Source organism: Colossoma macropomum, unplaced genomic scaffold (assembly GCF_904425465.1).
Source record: "Colossoma macropomum unplaced genomic scaffold, Colossoma_macropomum, whole genome shotgun sequence".
In the NCBI taxonomy this organism is placed as follows: Eukaryota; Metazoa; Chordata; class Actinopteri; order Characiformes; family Serrasalmidae; genus Colossoma; species Colossoma macropomum.
In genome coordinates this window covers 22994558-23015836 of record NW_023494786.1, presented here as the reverse complement: position 1 = coordinate 23015836, position 21279 = coordinate 22994558, and the positions used below count along the sequence as shown (strand labels likewise).

The 21279-nt window shown below is 37.3% G+C and overlaps 2 protein-coding genes across 3 annotated transcripts; both read right to left on the bottom strand.

Annotated features, from left to right (window-relative positions):
- Window positions 1–797: 797 nt before the first annotated feature.
- On the bottom strand, window positions 798–10327 carry lta (lymphotoxin alpha (TNF superfamily, member 1)). Of its 2 annotated transcripts, XM_036564332.1 has the most exons (6): window positions 6581–10327; window positions 5186–5336; window positions 4913–4942; window positions 4445–4483; window positions 1985–2106; window positions 798–1493 (listed from the first exon to the last, which is right to left on the bottom strand). In XM_036564332.1, the coding sequence occupies exons 1-6, from the start codon at window positions 6641–6643 to the stop codon at window positions 1434–1436; spliced, it is 465 nt and encodes a 154-aa protein (XP_036420225.1). In that variant the 5' UTR covers window positions 6644–10327; the 3' UTR covers window positions 798–1433. The 2 variants fall into 2 exon arrangements, with proteins under 2 accessions (XP_036420225.1, XP_036420217.1); XM_036564324.1 differs by having other exon boundaries at window positions 798–2106.
- A 799-nt stretch (window positions 10328–11126) lies between these two features.
- apom (apolipoprotein M) lies at window positions 11127–15147 on the bottom strand. Its single transcript, XM_036564345.1, has 7 exons — window positions 14930–15147; window positions 14296–14435; window positions 12903–12976; window positions 12404–12508; window positions 11615–11713; window positions 11459–11491; window positions 11127–11305 (listed from the first exon to the last, which is right to left on the bottom strand). The coding sequence occupies exons 1-6, from the start codon at window positions 15032–15034 to the stop codon at window positions 11463–11465; spliced, it is 552 nt and encodes a 183-aa protein (XP_036420238.1). The 5' UTR covers window positions 15035–15147; the 3' UTR covers window positions 11127–11305; window positions 11459–11462.
- Between the last annotated feature and the right edge of the window lie 6132 nt (window positions 15148–21279).

Below are 21279 nucleotides of genomic sequence, written 5' to 3'. Positions count from 1 at the left end.
TTTCTTATTCAAAAAAGCATTGATTGATAGATTCAGTATAACGGTCAGTGCTAAATATTTTGTCCAGTGCGGAAGTAGGAACCTTTAGTTTACATTTCCTTTGGGTCAGACAGCAACCAGCTACTGTAATAAACTGTCCCAGCAAGTAAGAGTAGCAGGTCAGTCTAAAGGCAGTGTGAGGTTTTGTTTTCTATCAGAAATGTGACTCTAATGCACTAAAATGTCTTACTTTGGGAGAAAAAAGAAAAAGAAAAGTTGCATGAATTAATGAAATTAATGCATAAGTTGTAATTAAGAGCCCATCTGTTCAAATGTTCACTATTTAATTAACTTTAAGGCTTAACATTTAAAAATTTTAAGATAATAAGACGTTTTAAAGAACTTTAAGACAGGCAGTGTTTACGAAACATGAAAACATGCTGCTGAAAGTTTTATAAGCTTTTCCCCACAGTCACTGAGCAGTGCAGCGACATGACAGAGAAGCAGAACCTGATTGGTATTGTTGTGAGTATTCAAAGTGCTGATTGGCTCACAAATAGACCCTTATAGAACTAAGTTAGAGTTTGACTTTGGTGATTTTTTTTTTGGATTTTGGAAACCTTTTTGTTTTGTAGATAAAGAGTCCAAAAATGCATAAAACACTCTCATAATGTTAAGACGTCACAGAATAAGAATATGTGAAAAAGCTCAATTTGGACAACAATGTCAGACAGAACCTTATAATGCCAAGGGGATGATGCGTTGTCATAGTTATAATCATGACTGGACTTTACTAAGAGTATGGCCCACACAGTATGCTGCTTTTATATTTTTTTTTTATTGCAAAACCATATAGATATACAGACTGAAATCAACCACATTACATTATGATCACACTAACACAGTACTTCACAACTCTTGGGGAAAAAAAATACTGTAGGAAATGAAAGGAATGTTAATTCACTTAAATAAGAGACATAAATAACTAATTTACTATAAACATTGAAACGTCTCTAGAACAGAATAAGATTCTTACAAAAATATATAATAAGAAACAAAAATCTTAAACATTTATACAGACATATACACCACTAAGGGCTGAGAACAATCACCCGTTCACATAGATCAGAAGAGCAAAAACCAGGGCAGAAAGTGCAGAGTGTTGCTTCTTGTTCTGCCGATCGATGTTATAATTTGGAACGCAGTGTACAATTTCTCAATGAAATTGTAGTTAATCACAACTTGGATGATGATTTTATGGTAGGATTTGCTACAGCAAGCTATAGCAAATGTATATATTATGTATACAGTATATGACAACTTCAGATTCTAAACATTCAAACCATTTTCTTCCACAGTTCTCAAGTTTTAGAAAATCAGTGCACTCCTTGACACAAAGTTTCTTCAGTTTCTAGGTGCTTAAAAATGGATCAGTGAGTTTCTTTGTTTGGAAGTCAAATTTGGACAATTTTTTCTTGTTGGCAACAATGACTCCCAACTCTTTCAGTGACCTGCTAAAATACAGAAAGCACAGCCTTGAGACTAAGACTACTAAGACACCGCTAAGGCACTGACAAAGTAGATATGTCTGTTTTAGCATTATTCAAGCTGACCCATTTGAAATGTAATACATTGAAAATATATTACAGTATATTCTGTTTAGGTGTAGGAATATGTTCACAAGATGTTGCAGTATATTCCACTCTGATTTAAGAAGAGAGAACCTGCCATGTGCCTAATGATCCCCTTGACTAGCAATCAAGAAGAGACCCCAGTGTGTTTGTGACTCATCCTTTAACAAGGGCATGGACTCGATAGGCCTGATGACCAGATTCACACTATCATTTTTTGTCAGATGGATCACACCAGACATGGACACAGTGCCTGAACCGTACTGCTCTGCCTCAATGAGCTTGCGTTTCGTTTTTTTAGGCATGTTCTCATTTGCAATCACAGTAACCGTTTGCTTATTCTTATCATTATTATTATTATGCTTCAAGGAGACCTGGGCATAGATGTAGTAGAATCCTCCAACTGTGATCTTGACCCTGTTGTCCTGAAGGAGGAGGGAGGTATTCTTGCAGAAACACATTTGGCCATGCTGCCAGGAAGTTCCATTGCCTTCTCCTGGTCCACAAAGCACATAAATCAGTTAGAATGAAACATCAAATTACTCTGGCCCAAATCTTTATTGCACAATTCTTACCATGCAGCTAAACACATTGGCCCATTTATCAGAAACACCTACCATATAGACTTCGTGGGCTACTGACCATCTGTCGCTGAACAATTTATCAGCCCCCTCTACCCTTTCCATCAATGGAAACCTACCACAAGGACCACCACAGACCACTTATTATTTGAGTAATGGACAATTCCCAGCACAATAATGACATAGTCGTGGTATGTTAGCATGTGTTGCACTCGCATGAGTGCACCCAACACTGTCACTGCTGGGTTGTGAATCATTTGCCAAAAGTGGTCAAAACCTGATTCTGCAAACAAGACCAGATTAACATAAATTGTGTATAATAAAAGAGGCTAATATCTGTATAAGGTGGACCAACAAGGCACTTGAGTCTATTAATGAGGCCAATACACATTATAAGCCACTTTATAACACAATTAAACCTAATTTTAATGTGTGCTTATATCAGGGGTACCTAAAATGTTAAACTTCGAGGGTGGGGGGTGGGTGCAAAGAGCAATAATTGTGGTGAGCTGAGGGCCAAAAAGACATTTACAATAACAGGATTTGCATTATCCGGAGTGAGTTTGATCATGTTACAGAGGTAAGCAAATGTAGTTAGGAGTCTTGCCCAAGAACTTTTGTTTGAATAGCATAATGTGCATGCCCAGGCAGAGAATCAAACCCCAGCTTGCCACATGGAGGGCAGCAGTGTTACCCACTATACCATACCTGCCATAAGCATAAAGTGCACAAAACAGCAAAGAAAAAACTTTGTATCCATATTTATTTCAAATCATGTTTTTAAAATTGTATTTTTTTACACTACACTTTATTTTGTTTCTAAAATACTTCAAAAATACAATTTGAAAAGGAAAATAAGAACCAGATAAGATCTTGCATAAGCATATCATCACTGCCCAAATAAAATAAAAATAAAGATAAAAGAGTACTTTTTTTTGGTAAAGCTATTGGGTGAGGGGGTGTGGTAAAGGTAACTTTCTGGCAGGCCAAATCACGAGTCTTCACGAGCCAACTTTGTCCTACGAGCCACACTTTGGGCACCCCTGAACAGTATGGTAGGTGTATCTGATAAGATGGCAAGTATAACAAAACTTCTGTGAGCACTGAAGCTGTATCAATTTTAGCCTTTCACTTCCTTATGTTTAACCCCTAAAACTGTATATAGGCCCACGCTTCAGTTTTTCACTCTCATACCTTTCACTCCACATAACTTACGTATTAGTTTCATACTATAATAAACCTAGTATTCATGAGGGTTAATGGTCAAATTACATGAATGGAGAGAGCTGATTGTAGATCAGCAAGCTTACTTAAGATGCTTGTGTATAAAGCAACATTGATTCTATTAAAAAAAAAAAAAACCTTGGTATTACCCTACATCAGATAAGGGGGTCGTTGCATGCACACCCTAATCTGCTACGAGCTAACTTACATAGGAACGTTATGTCTCAGCTGGACGATTTTGTTCCATTTGTGTAGGCCCCAGCAATCGGCCTAACCACATTGAACACCCACTTCAGAGAGGTAGTGGAGCAGATAGTATGGGAGGAAAGACCATGAAAGGAACAGTCCCCCCTCCAGTTACACAACACACATATAAACATATTTGTGTCCTTTTCCATAGTGATTCATAACGCCTCTACAAATTTGACATTAAATTTTCTTGCGGTCACCAGCAACTGTTCGTCAGTTTCAGAGAGAAGATTACGGACTACTGGACGGTTATGTTCTGAAACGCCGTTAGGATCAGGTTGTAGAAAACCGTGAAGGATTTCATGAATCTACACTTACTCTGCTTGAATTAGATATCTGTCACAAAGTTTATCAGTGTTACCACTGTACCTCACAGAGATTAAAGCTGCTTGCTCCATGTCTTGGTCAGAATTTTGTGGTCAGAGCTAAGGAGTAGGAGGTACCGTAAGTGGTTTCAGTTTTAGACCTATCATACTGTAAAGGTGCATATTTTTATACATGGCTGACTTGTTTCACACCACTGACTTTTTCAGTGGAATTAATTTCTGTAGTAGGGGATTTAGGAAAGAGTTTGTTGTCTGCATCCAGTTATGCTTGCTTGACTTTTGAGTGTGGCTGTAGTGGATCAGCAGCTAAGTGACAGTTCCTCAACCACACAGAGAAAAGGAACAAAAATAACAAGATCATCTAGCAACTGAAAGTCCCTGCCGGAATTTTCTTTCACTGAGAGTGAGGGAAAAGTGAAAAAAAAAAGGAGAGCGAGAGAGAAAGATTGCTTACCACTAACAAGATGGATATGATTTGTAGCAAAATGAGGTCCTGAAAAGGAAAACAAAACAGTCATTACACTCTCTTTTCATAAGCAGTGTCTTTTATAAGTAAATAAGCAGTAGATGTCTGTGCTCTCAGTAGCCAGCATACTACACTACATTATATTACTCTTACTCTTACACTTGTACACACTGAGGTGTGCAATTTTGCACATCAAGTGGTCACATAGTGATTGTGGTGGTGTAAAGTGATGAATACTACATAGAGGCATTTCCTTGTTTCGGTTACATCACATACATGTTGAGTGTAAAGCTTTTACTTTGCTTATCTGGTACAGATCTGTTTCTTCTGGCAACATAAGTTTGCTGATGGTAACTTGCATAGTACAGTTTTCCAGTGGCCTCTTTCACAAATGACCTGACCACAGAACAGGCGCTGTGTGGAAAGCTTACTTGTGCCTGTGAGAAAACCTCTTACCTCGAGAATAATCAAATGAGGCAGGAGCATCTGGAAGGAAGACACATCACAGTTATATCACATCGTAACGATAGTGATGTAAATTCTATACATCATAACTGCATACATACATCATAAAAGCCTCTTGACTTGATGGGTAAATAAAAGTCAACCTTATGATAAATCTTATTGTAAGATGTCCTCAGTCCCTGACAAAACTATACTAAACAAATTATAATAAAGACGTGATGTCATGTTAATAGATTTCTTATAGATTTATGATCGATTCATTACCTGTTGACTCATTCTGCTTTCCATTCGATGGGCTTTTGTTGCTGATTCCTGTAGCAAGTACCACAGCCATAATCATGACAGCGACCGAGAGCAGGCAACACCAGCCCAGCAAGAGATTGAACCTGATGTGGCTTTGGCTGTACATTGCTGACTAAAAGCCAATAGAGAAACAATGATTAGAAGAGAAGATCCACAGCATCCACAGTAACAGACAGTTAATCGTGAGACCGTGTTGTTGTTTGGTGCTTCTCCCTCTCTAAGAGGATCCTAAGAAGATGTCACAGTCCTGGTGCATGAGAGGCTACCAGACACTGTGAAACTGACCACACAAGTAAAGAGACCATGAAATTTAAGGTTTCAGGTAGAGCTGAATCAGTGCTGTGATGTTGCATGACACACACACATAAAAAAAAGCTGAGATCTTGCTATATCTGGTTTTCACCTTCTCAAGGTGATTTCCCTCTTAAGCCACACAGAATTCACCCACAGGTGACTGAAACATCCTACAGTTGATTACACAGCAGCAGCAGCACCTGCCATGTGTTTGTAGGTCTTAGGGAATTCTTCTCAAAGTTCTTGATTTCTCTCCACTGTGGGAGTAATATCCAGTTTCTAGATACACAACTTTTTGCATGAGTAAATGAGGACAAAGGCTGTGCTGCTGAACAGTTCATGCAACGGATTCCCAGGCATACACTCTTAACAAAAGCATGTCAGTGCATCACATCAGACAGGCATATGATGTGAAGATTTTGTGGAAAAGGATGCACTTCCAAGAATGGTTAAAGTTCCCTCTTCAGACATAGCATTTAGCAGACACAGACGTTCCAAGAATTTCTTCTTCCACTGATCAACCAGAACTATCTAGAAATGTGCTGGGTTGTCATTAAGATATACTTGTCACTAAGTCTGTCACTGGAATTCACAAGTGGTCATTCAATTTGACTATTTTCCCCCAGAATTTCTTTGTAACTTGGACCAAGGCTTCATATTTTTAACAGTCAATATTTCCTTGTTTTTGTCTTGCATATTTGAATTCCATCACTTTTCTTTAAACCTCCATCAAGTTGCATAGTTAATTGAATACCCAACCTGCGTAAATGACCACTTTTAAGTAATCCTGCATATGACAATCATATCATATCATATCATATCATATCATATCATATCATGTCATGTCATGTCATACTGCCTTACATTCGGGTGCAGAACCAGAGAGGTTCAGTCCTGTGCATCCCAAGCACCCTAATTACTGTCTAAATCCATTTATTAGTAAGCAGGACTGAGGCACTAAAATATGTTCTAGACAAGGTCTCTAACTGTAATACATATGTAATACAATTTGATTAATTACTTGAATGTGATAAGATCAGATAGTAGAGAGACTGCACTCACCTCAGTGTGTACTGTAGTGTAAGGACTAGTGAACCAATGTGTGCTTGTTTCAGTGTCACACATCAATTCTGTTCAGTTCTCAGGACTTCCCCTTCTTCATTCCGTCTTTATATAGAAATGAACACACTCTTACTCTATCTCTCTCTCTATCTCCCTCTCTCTGTCAATCTCTCTCTCTCTCTCTCAATCGCTCTCTCTCTCTCTCTCTCTCTCTCTCTCTCTCTCTTTGTCTCTCTCTCTCTCTCTGCCTCTCTCTTTATTTCTCTGCAAAGTTACTGTGGTTGGAAACCAAGCTATGCGGCATGAAATGTAAGCTACCGTTTCTCAGAGTGGTCTATACTTTTAGAGTTGTCATCCTCAAATGAGTCTAATTCTTTGTCACTTGTAGAAAAGGTACTTTGTCTAAAAGTACAAAAGTAATCTTCCTCTGGACATACCCTTTTCAGCTTTGTGGTCATTCACTCTCACCAATGCTGTGCTTCCTTTCTCTTTATCGCTAGTTTAGATTAACTGCCTGTGCTTGGTTTCTATCACAGTGGTAAATTTTGCTTGGATCTTATGTGGCTAATCTCTTAGTAATGCTGAGTGGTTTTAAATGACATCATTTGTGATGTTTTTCAGCACATTTATTTATATGATATATTATTTCAGAGCAATGTGAACAAGGACCTCTAGTTTCTCCAGTTACATTTAATGGAATACCAACACAGTCGTTTACTTTTCTATTTAGTCCTTTACTTCTGGTTATATTTAATTGCCTAAGCTGTTACTTAACAGGTCAGTCTCCCTAACTGTTAAAAATGTCTGCGTAATTTAGTTGTTGAAATGTAAACAAAGCCATTTAGAGTGGCTTGATGTAAAATGGTTCATTGTAGAGAAAACTGCCAATTCTGATTTCTGTACAGTGGTGCTGAAGGGGTCACTATGTCTACAACACAAATACAGCCATTTTATTTACTATCCAGAACCACCAGTGAACCTACATGTATCTTCTGAGTTTTAAGGTTAAGAAAGGTATAACAATGGTATAGCTGAAAAAGTAAGTTTTCTTTGGGGACTATTTTGCGCTGTGATGCCCTGCATGTACTTCTCTGCCATGAATGTGTTTCAAAAATGTGTTTTAAACCAAAACCCTATCTCAAAATTATCATAAATCACAATGTCTCCGTTATCACGCAACATATTCATAACCATTTCATGTAATAACTTAATGCGAGGGAGCTCTTTAGAATCATTAACGCTTCAGCTATCTGATTCCTATCACTACCACTGTGAACAATTCTGACTTGCCAAGTTTCTCTAGAATGGAGCATTTCACCTCAGACCTCTCTGAATGACTTTTGAAAATCAAATTCCCATTTAAGTGATCTTGTATATAACATTCAAGCCAGTGTGGAGTCTGATCATGCATCCCCATCCTGATCTTATTTCCCCTGGTGTCCGGTCACAATTTTTACAATCATACACATCAGACCCATTAATCAACAATTCTGTGAAAATGCCCTAAAAGACATAGGTAGATATGTATGTGCCTGCCTTTTTGTGAAATATATATGTAAATAAAGGTAACAAATCTAGCACACAACTGTATATTGATAGCTTTCCGGTAACTGTAATGGCTTGCATAAAAATGAAAACATGCTAACTTGCTAACTCTGCCCGAGGGTGCTCAGGAAGTGAAAAAAGGATGGGGATGTAAGATTGGGCTTCATACGGTCAATCTTCGTACTGCTTTATCTATGCTAAGCTGCCAAACTAATTTGCCCTCCCACCACAGTCGTCCAATCAAGACCAGTGACTCTATATCAGTATGTTTGCTTGACTCTAATACGCCAAAAGAAAGAATCACAGAGCATAAAATGGAAAGGAATTCTGCCCCAATCCCAATTGAAACATGGAGCTGATGTTTATCAGTCTTGTTTGGGATGCTGTACAGCTTGTACCTGATTTTATGGGACATCCCCAGTAAACCAACTTGTACTTTCCTGCAAAGACACACAGGCACCCACACACCAACAACCTCTCCTACACAAACACACACAGTGGTGCTGTCCCTGAACCATGCTCTTCACAAAAGTCATCATGATAGCCATAAACAACAATAAATGATCCAGACAAGATAATAGGTTTTATGATAAACGGTCCTATATAGTTGCCCTTTCAATGTCTGGTCCAACTCTCTTTTATTGCTGCTTCTTTTACCATTATAACATCTTTCCAATGAAATTTTTGATAGCTTATTGATTTCTGTTGCCTCATCAAAAACAGTCTTAATTCATTTTGCATGACCTTTTTCAAACATCTCTTGGTCTGTTAGAATTAAAATGTTTTTGTTACTGTGCCTTTAAGAGTGATCTATGTAAATATGAGCATTTTGTGCTGAAATACAGTCCTTATAACTTCAACACGACACAGAGCTAATGTGCTGTAGGTTGAACAAGTGGATACATGCAAATGCACTGGGTTTTATGACATCACAAAAACACTGAATACTGTTTTTTGCAGCTTAGCTACCATTCATAGACTGTGTAGACTGGGTATGCTTTGAAATTGCTTTAAAATCTTTTACATTTTCATTGTATCAGACCTTCCTATTTCAAGAAAAGGAGAAACCTTTAGTTTTCCACCAAATGGACCCCTTAACCTCTTGTGCTCCAGGGTATATTTTGGATTTTTCGCCTGAATTTACATGCCCCAGTCTCAAATATTTACTCCCATTGATCAAAGACAGGCACAATATGATGAGGAAGCATTAAAAGACCAAAATACCACCAGTTATCAAGAAAGATGGCAGTGATGAAAAACCGAAAGCTGAGAGCATGAAAGAGCACGTGGGTAGAAAGTGTTTGTGTGGGAAAATTCTTTTACAAGGCTTTGTGCTTTTCAGATCTAGGCCTCTTAGTGCAGGCTAACTTCTTTCTGTTTTCATTTGTAGGGGAGGGGGAAAGAGAAAGAGAGGGAGAGGGAGCACCACAGAAGTGTTGATATGTGAAAACCATACTGTGATTCCATCTACGTGGACAAAGCAGGTATGGTGACATTCCTCTTGTGGTTAACTGCATGGTTATGAACTGCTCTCTGTATTTCCCCGCTACATCTGCGTGAGTGTGGCCCAATTTTTGCCACTCGCCGATTTAACTAGACTTAACTTGACAAACACGCGAGCTTAGAGTTTAAGACGTTTAACCCTTGAAACACTAAAAGCCACTATGGGGGTCATCACTTCATTCATAGTAGTTAGGAAATATTTTATATTTCATTGTTCACTGTAAATCCAAATGTTAAGGCTTTGAAGGACCCATATCATACATTTTTCTTATATTTTACTCAGCAAACGTTTGAATACCCTGGTCAAATGACATGTTTTGTTGATCTGAGTGGACACATCCTCTACAGGGAGCACACTTAAATATGGCTTTTTTTTTATTTCAGTGCACAATTTCTGTTTATTTGCTGGGCTTAACATAATAGGAAATAAATAAAACATAAAATATATAATGTGCCATAACTTTTGCACAGGCCACATTTTATAATGGATTTTTCCCATGATGATAAATTCAGCCAATAAACAATGTGTGTTCTCTGTAGAGGATGTGTTAACATATTGTTACTTCAAAAACATGTACATTTGAACAGGGCACCCAAACGTTTGCACAAAATTGTGCACTAATTCATTCTTACATGGCCTTTGTCCAACCTCTCTTTCTCCCTTAGAATTAAACAGGCTGTTGTTTTTAGGTGTCTCTAAGACTGATGTTTGTAAATGAGCTCTCTTCTAAATGGTTTCCCTGCATTCAACCTCATTCAAAAAGCAGTTCAGGCTCAAACATTCCTTCTAACTTCAGTATGAATGGGTGGGGGTAAACTGCTGTAGACTTAGTAGGCAGATATATGTTAATGTATATGTTTTTGTGACATCAAAACCAAAGAATTCAGGCTAGGCTGTTTTTGTAGCTTTGTTTCCATCTATTTCAGAAAAGCGATGGAAAAGGATGTTTTGATTCCCATGATGGGGACTCTTTTTGCACTTTTCTGTAACATTTTTTCAAATGTGTCACAGTTTAGCTGAGCGTTTTCCTTATATGAGGACAAACTGGGGAAAGCTTGACTGTAACCTCAAATAAGCACCTGTGTTTAAAGCCTAAATACCACGTGGTCTTTTAAGTTTTCTCTTCCTAGTTTGTTGTCAAATAGGAGAACTAAACTGAACTAAACAATGTTACATTTAAAAAGTGTTATAGAAAGTGATTAAAACATAAACATTTAGTTATACACTACAGTTACTTAATAATGAATCTTAATAATTGAATAATAAAGCTGGGGTTCAAGGCATAAAGTAAACCCGGTTCAGCCTAGCTTCAGTATCATTTTACCATGTAATGAAAATACACATCTCAGCAGTTTTGGGGAACAGTTTTAAATGTCATAAAAATAACAAGTACAGCAGATTGAAGTGAGAATGACCAATGTCACTTCTGTTTTTTACACTTCATTCACTATTACGTACACCAAAGCTGAACCACTGAACACTTCACTGACCATATGATCACTGGGCTGCACCATTAATCACTTTATTTGGTTGACATACTGAATGTACATCTACAAAGACTGAACAGTTAGGACAGCAGGGTGTAGACAACAGCTCAGGAGCTTCAGCTCTGGATCTTCATCTGTTAATCCACACTGATGTTCATGTCCACAAACTATCCTGGTCTCTTTTCATTGCTGGTGAAACATTGATACTCTATGAGTTGCCAGCACTCAATAAAATAGACATTTGTGTGGACAAAATATGAAAAGTGCTAATAATATTATTGTTTCATTGGAAAAAAGGCTGAGAGTATTAGACACAATAGCTTAGACAAATGGTCTTTTTACCTGCTCAGGCAGCTACGTCCAGCTTGCAGAACTCTGAAACAACAGGTAAATATTTTGATATGAATGGCTATGTCTCTCTTTACTGCTTTAAAGCTGGAAGATCAGATTCAGTGTGATTTAAGAAAGAGAAGTCATTAAAAGAATGTTTTAACGCACCCTTTTCCTGAGGTGGAATCACAAACTCATCAATCTCTAAACATTCCATTTTTGACTTAAACGATTCCAACAGCTTTTCTCGTGATTCCTGAGAACGTGCTGTAAAGACAAATGGACAGTATAAATATGATCTGCATGGTCATACACTTGCCAATGTAGCTACTCTAACAGTGTGTGTATAATTTACACAAATTATTATGTATTTACATCTCATTAAACACTGTGAAAGGATACTATCGATTTTAAAATGACTACAGTCATGACTTTCATACATATCAAAAAGACAAAACTACAATTAGTGCAGCATCTGTAGTAGGATAACGGTTGTCCATGTTTTTTATGCCAAAGAGCGTACAGACATACACAAAAGTTTGAACAGCTTCTGTCAAATTACATGTTTGGTTGATTTTCTAAGTGAAAATAACACATCCTCTATAAAGCAACACACCTCTGCACAGTTTAATGCACAATTACTATTTATATGTACTGGGGGGAAAAAACAATTAAATGTGTCCTGTGCAAAAATTATGAAACATTTTATATTTTATGTTTTATCTTTTTCCAATATGTTAAGCTCAGTAAATAAATAGAAAAATGTGCACTAAAATGAGCAACAAATGCCATATTTAAGTGTGTTCTCTGTAGAGGAGGACTACATTTATACTACATAGACATTTATTTACACTTAGAAAGTCATCCAAACATGTCATTTGAGTAGTTGCACACAAACCTGTGCATACGACTGTATGAGTATTTCAAAGTTGAATGGTAAGACCTGAGGCGACTGACCAAACAACATGATTCTGAAAATGCCTTTCTCCAGATCAGACTTCATCAGCAGCAGACATGAGTCACAATTTACCCATTTGCCATCAAATGCTAGTCCAAGTTGCTCTGTGGAAAGAGTAAAAATAGAAAAATTAAGGTCAACGTATGATGTTTGCATGTTTTTTTCACCAAAAAACTGGCCGTGCCTTGTTCAAAAATAGTACTCCTTATAATTTCAACATGGGCAAGGCTAAACTACTATAGGCCAAAGGTAGGTAGGTAGGTAGACTTTTGTGCCATCACAAAAACAAAGATTCAAAACAGACTACTGGAGAGTGAGTGGTATGACAATGTTTACATACCATATCATGCTCTTTTATTTCAAACAGTCAAGAAAAAAAATTACAATACAACTCCAAATAGTGGGAATGAGTTCATCCAGTCCAGCAGAGATCCTTTACAATCTTGATGTGTGCGACCATCTTCTTTGGACTTAAATCAGATGTATCTAGAAACTTACCCCCCTCTTTCATGATGGGATCCGAGTGTGGATTAATTTCGTAAGTCCAGGACAAGACCTTACACTCATCTTCTCTGCAATTATATTGAACAGATTTGTTCAGAGGTGGTCTGTGTTAGAGTTTCTCTACACAACATGTAAAGTCTTCACTAATCTTGAATATTTTAAATGTTGAATGAACTGAAAGCATCACACCAAGCAATGTAATTTAAAACCGACAATAGCTTGTTGAGGGCTTTGCAGCTAAATTAGACTCAGAAAAAAGGTACTAAACTGTCACTGGGGCAGTACCTCTCTTGCATTGGTGGGTGGAGAGTGTGGTACCCTCAAAAGTCTTTAGTTAGGGAAAATAATTATACCATATTTTTTTGCAATTATATGCTGTATTGACTCCACATACCCTGTCTGTTTATTTTATTCTGTTAAAACATTAAGTTATGAAAAGTTCTAATGCATATCTAGGAAACCACAGTTGCACCATAGTTGTACCTTTGAGGTTACATTTACACCGAACAAAAAATGTACCTGCACAGTACCTTTTTTCTGACAGTCTATGGGAATATTAAGAGTGACAGCAGTAGTACAGAGTTATGTCTAGATCCTGTTCACTATAGCCATAAAACACACAGAAAAGTCAGTCACATCGGTGAAATATGCATAAAAATTACACAAAAGTAATAAACTTAAAATATTTTACAGATATATTAAACATTGTGTGAAAGTGGAGTGGGAAGCTGGTGGCAACTGAACAAGAGACAGGCAACAGTCAGTACACCTGCAAAATGCACCCACATTTAACTCACATGCAAAAGTTAGGGCGTCCCTGGTCAAATTACGTGTTTTGTTGATTTTCAGTTTTGTAATAGCAAATAAAGTACTTTCATTTAAAAAAGTAAATTCAATTTCTACTTTTCCCCCCTAATATGTTAAATTCAGCAAGTAAAGTGCATTAAAATTTGCAGAAGTGCTTACTGCTTATTTGCTGAATGTAACATATTGCGAAAGTTGTTTTATTAGCAAATAAATAGAGACTATGGACTGTAATTTGCAGAAAGACACTGTAGAGGACGTGTTAACTAAACTCACTAAATCAGTAAAACATATTTTGACCGTGTTCAGACTTTTGCACACAACAGTATAAGGTAGGTGTGCCTGATAAAATGGCCAATAAGTTTAGCTATAACGTAGATGTACCTTGCAACTCAGTGTAGATTACAAAAATAGGCCAACTTTGCAATTGAGCATGAATCAATCACAGGCAAAGTTATGATAGTGACTTTGATGATTTTATTGATGAATTTGGAGAAAACTCCCTAACATAACTCAAAACAAATTGCACTATGTTTAAAAATGAAATGACTGTTATTACATACTGGTATATTCCAACACTCACTGGTGCAAAGCTGCAGTCATCAACATAGAGGTATCTGAGGCCTTGTGGAGTTTAGCAACAGAGTTGTCTATTCCCTGATACGTTGCAATGGACTCCTTATCGAATGCAGCTACTCCAATGAAATACCAGTCTCCTAAGTACTGCATCAGAAAGAGCAAAGCACTGTCATTAGTACAGAACAATAATAATGCAGCAGTCATTTCTTCCTCTTCTCTGAAAATGCAGCCCTGCTCAAAGGAAAATCATTGAGACGCTGAAAAATTACAGAGCTTTCATGAATAACAAATAAGTGATGAGGCTCGCAGCTCAAGTCAAGATATATTGAGAGATCCTGAGATTTCCATTATACTTGTACTTTAGAATTTTATAAACGAAACTGATTTACATACAAAATCTGTTTTGAAAAGAAATACAGTTGATGTAAGATCAGTCATAAACAATTGACCATTTTATCAGTATAAGGCTACTCCCCTTTACAGCATACTGTAATTATATTGCATTATATATTGCATAGCTCCAAAATGACTACAGCACTGTACTGTTTAATGTTATTTTAGTGCAGTTAACATCACTGTCACTGTGTAATGATATTCGTTCAGTTGTGCTTTTGCAAAACCCTTTCATCTTGTCTTACCTTGTCATGTGTTATGAGGCTTTGGCTGGACAGAGGAATCGGAGGAAGGCAGGGCAGAAGAACATGTATCCCTGCATAAAGAAGTCCCAGTATTTGGCCAAGCATGACTGCAGCTCAGATAGACAGACTGATCTCCTGTCGCTGACTGATGGTTTCTAAGAGCAGCTCGACTTCAAATTGCTTTAGGGTTCATTCACCCTGCTGGATGTTGCCAAGAGACATTCAGGCCAGTTAATAATTACTGACATGTTTATTTATTTAGTTTTGATAATAAGCCAGACTGATTTGTTTTTCCTTAATGACTGCTGTTTATTTGTTTTTGATCATGTCATTGATCAATTGATCATGTCATTGGTCTAGTGTCATATTGACCTTTGCTATTTATTCAGAGCTGGACTTTTACCCTGGAATGAAGCAATGCAGAAGGTTTACCTATAAAATTAATCTCTTTTAACTAAAACTGCGATACATTAGACACTTTCACAGTTGTAAGCGGTACGGTTGTAAGCAAAACTTCTAACACCCCTGGTCAAATTACATGTTTTCTTAATTTTCTGAGTTAAAATAAGTTAACACATTCTCTACAGGGAACAAATTTAAATACGACATTTCTCTACAAATTTTGGTACATTTTTTCTGCCTTTTGCTAAGTTCAACATATTGGAAAAAAAAAAATACAAAACGTGCCATACGTTTTGCACAGGCTAATTTTATGTTAAATTTTTCCCCAATGATTAATTTAGCAAATAAACAGTAATTATGTTTGTAATATGTATTATGTAAAAAGCGTGTTCTCTATGGAGGATCTGTTAACTTTTCACTACATGTCGTTTGACCAGGGGTGCCCAAACTTTTGCATACGACTGCATGTCTGGTAATAAGGACAATGTTAGGGCAATTCAAACTTAATTGCAAAAGACTAGGTACAAAGTGGTGGTATAAATGAACCAATTATGTTGTGTTGATAAGCTTATTATATTATGTAGACTTTAAAAAAAATTAAAAAATAAATAAATACATTTACTACAAACACATTTATTGTAATATTCATTGCAATGAAAATGGGACCAATATGTACCTCCCTGGTAAACATGAGCAAAACAGGCTGTAAAAACATTCTTTATTGCTAATCTTTTTGATTTTCATTCAAAATATTACCAAAAATCTAACCTTTATTTGAAGTGCAAATATTCAAAAAACCTAAATGTTATCAGGTAATAAACATTTTTCTGAAATCCGTGTGTCTCACAATTGTTGGCACCCCTACATTTAATACTTTGTGCAGCCTCCCTTTGCAAAGATACATCTCTGAGTCTTCCCATATAATGCTTAATGAGACTGGAGAACACATGGCAAAGGATCTGAGACCTTTCTTCCCCACAGAACCTCTCCAGAACCTGCAAATTCTGAGGTCCACACTATGGACTCTCTCCTCCAGCTCATCCCACAGTTTTTCTATGGGGTTCAGGTCAGGGGACTGGGAAGGACATGATTCTCTGGTCAGTGAACAATTTTGTTGATTTTGAGCTGTGCTTTGGATCATTGTCCTGCTAGAAGATCCAAACCGCAGCCCAGTTTAACATATGCTGGTACTTGAGGCAGTTCAGGATACTGAGTATCTGAATAAATTATCCAAGGCTTTTTGAAGAAAAACAGCCCACAGTTTCACAGATCCACCACAATACTTCACAGTGGGAATGAGATACTTTTCTGCATGGCTCTTTGTACGTACATCAAACCCACCTCTGGTGTTTGTTGCCGAAACCCTCTATTTTGGTCTCATCTGATCATAGAACACAGTCCCACTGAAAGTTCTAGTAATGTCTGACAAACTGGAAGTGCTTGAGAACGTTGGTTCTTGACAGCAGAGGCTTTCTTCTGGCAAACCCCCAAACAACTTGCGGTTATATAGGTGGAGTATGATTATGATTTGGGTAACGTCCTGACCCCAAGATCTAACTAATTTCTGCAATTTCCTAGTTGTGAGTTGAGAATCTTATTTTATAATACAAGCATAGATGTCATGAGTTCATTCACCACAAGTCAGGACCATCAGCGTGAAGCTCAGATCATTTTTCCATGTCTCCTTTTTTTTTGAAGATATACCTACAGTAATAGCATGAAATGTCACCTTTTATTTATTTACATATTTTCAAATCAAATGTATTTCATTGTTGGGGGATTTTCAGATTTCATTTTAGCTGGCCAGTGTTGTGCCAGTTGGCTGTGCATTAGTTGTAAATGATTAGATGCACCCAGTTGCATAAACTGAGTGCACACACCAGAACTGTATTGTGTATTTTACTTTTTAAACTTTGCTCTTGCCTTTGGATCAACTTAGCATAAGTAAACAATGAGACTGGAGAAAAGTCTATGACAGATCAGCAAGCAAAGTAATCACAAAAAAGGAGAATTCCTTTTCAAATGGTTTTAAAATGTCTTTTTAAACTGAAGAGCTTTATAAGTCAACAAAAACACCAGCTTTGACCTCACTATCTCAATACTTGTGGAGGGTGGTGCAGATCAGGACAATACCTTGAACAGCATTAATGCTATAGCGAATTTGAGCAAACTGTATGAAAATGTCATGTATAGTATTTAATTATGTTTAATAACATTTAAAAAGATTCAGATGTCATGCTTATAACATTATGTGTCATTCATTGTTTACTTGCAACTAGTATTGTTGTTTCTGCCTGATGACCAAAAGTCAGTACACAGAGAATTTGGGCATGTATGTACTGCTGCTATGTCTTCTGCTCAGAGTTTCCTGAGGGAAAAAATCACTACAAAATACTACTGTTTAATGAACAAGTGCATATTATTTTTGTTTATTTAATTATTTAGTTAGTTAGTGAAGTATTGGTTGTGATTTTAATGGCTTAAAAAAGCAGCCGACATAAGAGAGTATCATTTATTTGAGAAGGTCAACAGATTCAAAGTTCTGTTTGTCTATGATGTAACTCTAGGGCCTCTACATATCTCACTCACTTATCATCTAAGCTGTGTATCCTCCTGGGTTGTAGGGCGTGCTTGAGCCTATCCCAGCCCTCATTGGGCAGATAGCAGGAAACGCTCTGGACAGGCCACCAGACCATCACAAGGCAGACACACAGTCATACACCTAGGGGCAGATTAGTCTCTCCAACTTGCCTGACTGCATGCCTTTGGACTGTGGGAGGAAACCCACACAGACACAGAGAGAACATGCAATGATGGAGAGAACTCCATCATCTGAAACCTGAATTTCTTTTTTTTTCACTCAACAATGATAATGATACTGACACTATATATTAATGGCAGAACAATAACAGAAAAGTTATTTACAGCTATTACATTAATACTATAGGAGCTTGTTCACCATACTGCAGTTGTGCTAAAAAGGGCCAAAAAAGCAGAATCCACATTAAATCAATCTGTCAATCTGCCAAGAACCCTTTTCACCCTTACCCCAAATCCAGTCAATCATCCAAGATATGTTTCCTTTCAAAGGTTAATTTCTTTTGTTTTATTCTGGAGCTACATTTTCAATATTCCGCATCATAGATGTCAATAGGGGAAAGTGGAGCATGTGACATTGCTTATTGGGTTTTTTATTTGCTTAGCTGTGGCGCCTACACAAAATGTCAAGAAACCTAAATTGGTGAAGAAAAGCTGCTTCAAAGAATCAACTTCAGCTGACTTCTTGAAGCAGTCATTTCAAACTTAAACGAAAAATCATACCCTGGAAGTATGAGCAATTATGATCTCACAAACAGGGACTGCTGTAGAAACACATTTGGAGGAATTAACAATACACTATGAAATCCTGAAAAACTCTGTAGATCTGTATAACTTGGCAGTGCACTCTGAGAGACAGCAGTACTTCTCAAAGACTATCAGTGATAACGGAAACAACCCCAGGTTTTTATTCTCAACAATGGACAGACTTTTAAATCCTCCACCAATAATGGATGAGTTCTCTTGATCCGAATGTGTGGAATTTGCAATGTTTTTTTTTTAAAAAAAGGTAATCAATATTAGATCTAGTATTTACTTCACAAGTAGCAGTGTATTGGATCTAATAGCCTGCCAACCAGAGAGCACTCAAAATGGTTTTAGTCAAATTAATGAAGTCGAGCTTCATTCTGTTGTTTCTCAGTTAAAGTCCTCTATGTACACCTTGGATCCAGTTCAAACCTTCTTTTTTAAACAGGTTTTTTAATCTTTTTGCAGCACTATATTAAATATTGTAAACAGTTCCTTAGAATCAGGGTGCTTTCCAGACTCAATTAAAGCTGCTGCTGTAAAACCACTTCTCAAGAAACAGAGCCATCATGGGCAACAACAGCAGGGGCATAGCTGGATCTTTAAGAATGTGTTGGCCAGGTAAGATCAAAGTTATTATTGAGGTTGCAGACTGCTTGGAAAAAACCTAACTAAATAAATAGCATTACTGTATTAAAATGACATATGAACTGATGCATTGTGTTTTCTCTGTACACAACTAAATCTGTCCATCATTTGCACATGAATAAAATATTACATCAGTACAACTATTGCCAAAGGTAAACTGAAAGACAGTGTTGATGTAGCATTTTTTAGTAATTTGTGAGGAAATGATGCATTTGAATCAAGTAAATTAAATGCATTACTTTTTTTCAGTGCACAACGATAACTTTAAGAGAAACATTTCATACAGACAGGCCATAGAAATTATTAATTTAGGTTGCATTCACTGCAGGTTATATATGAGTCTAATGATTATAAAGCAAGCCAGACGGTATAGTATTTTTTGATAGTTATCTCATCTTATCATAGCACACCTTGCTTCATAATGTAGCTCAAAGAGCAGCCCTTCTAAAGGAAACCAGCACACATTCACTCGCCTGTTCGTTGAGTTTATTAGTCTATCACAGCAAGATACATTGATTATTAAATGCAGCATCATCATATTCTCATTATTGATTGGTGACTACTCTGATTGATGCTTTACTGATGTTGGCCGACTGTCTCACTTTCCATAACTGGTGTAGTCAGAAGGGTGGCCATACTTCATTCCAGGGTGGCATTGACCACCTCTGGCCACCCCTTGGCTACGCTTCTGAACTACAGACCAATTTCCAATCTTCCCATTTCTGGGCAAATTCCTAGAGAAAGGTGCACAATCAGCTAAATGTTTTCCTCCTACATAACAATACATATGAAAACTTCAGGCTTCGGGTCAGACCACAGCACAGAAACAGCTTTGGTAAAAGTAGTTAACGACCTTAGTTGGAATACTGACAAGAATAAAACACCAGTCCTTGTCCTGTTCAGTAGTATCCAACATCAGAGCCACAGCACCGCAACTTAAGTCCCCACAGTTTTAGCTCCCTGAGCCTTTCTGTTTAGAAACTGCAGCCAAACGTGTGTCTCTCATGAGTACGGGAGTAATTGGTGGACTGAATGCCTACCTTTGCTGAAAAAAAAACAGCAAGGATCAATGGGCATTTCATGCTGGTCTAGGCTGATGCTGATTTAGCTGGTCAGCTCAGCCTGGTCATGCTAGCTGACCATCATACCAGCATTAAAACGTATCACTGTTGTCTGAACAAAACCTCACATGTCCAAAATGATAACTTTACAAGAGAAAGAAAAAACATACTTTTATTGTAAGCCAATGTAACCTGACTTTTCCCCAAGTATTTTGGGACAATTCTGACAGTCCATTCATCATGAAATCATGAAATTTACATACAATGTAAAGTGCAAAAGGCATTTTTAAACCATGTCAACAGCTTAAAAACGACAAAAATGGACATACAAGGTTTTGTTCCGACAGCAGCGACATGCTGGTTTTGGTGGTGATCACCATATCAACTTCCATTCCTGCTAACTAGCATACTAGCATACTGCACACTAGCACTATGCACTAGCAAAACACACAAGCATACTGCACACTAGCACACACTAGAATAAAGAGTACTACAACACTGCAAACTAGCACACCGTGCACAAGCATACAGCAATATAGCATGAATTCTAGCACCTGTAAACTAGCACACAGCACAATAACAGAGTACAAGCACCTGTAAACAAGCACACAGCACAATAACATACTGAATACCAGCGCATTGTAAACTAGCACAGAGCACATTAGCATATTGAATAATCGCATACAGCACAATAACAAACAGAGTACTAGCACACTGTAAACTAGCATACCGCACACTAGCATACTGAATACTAGTACACCGTAAACTAGCATACAGGTGAGACTTTGTCATTGTGGTTATACAACAAAACTTTGTTTGGTAGCCTTCAGAGAAACCAGCAGGGGGAAAAAAAGAGAACTGAAAAATCTACAGGGCTATATGTATGCAATGAAT

Coding starts and splice junctions, on each gene's coding strand:
- lta (XM_036564324.1), bottom strand. CDS start 6,643: ATGTGTGACACTGAAACAAGCACACATTGGTTCACTAGTCCTTACACT. Junction 4,943..5,185: donor AAAGCAGAATGAGTCAACAG/GTAATGAATCGA, acceptor TCTTCCTTCCAG/ATGCTCCTGCCTCATTTGAT. Junction 2,107..4,444: donor TCATATCCATCTTGTTAGTG/GTAAGCAATCTT, acceptor TTTGTGGACCAG/GAGAAGGCAATGGAACTTCC.
- apom (XM_036564345.1), bottom strand. CDS start 15,034: ATGCTTGGCCAAATACTGGGACTTCTTTATGCAGGGATACATGTTCTT. Junction 14,436..14,929: donor GCCTCATAACACATGACAAG/GTAAGACAAGAT, acceptor TTTCTGATGCAG/TACTTAGGAGACTGGTATTT. Junction 11,492..11,614: donor GATTCCACCTCAGGAAAAGG/GTGCGTTAAAAC, acceptor CTGTTGTTTCAG/AGTTCTGCAAGCTGGACGTA.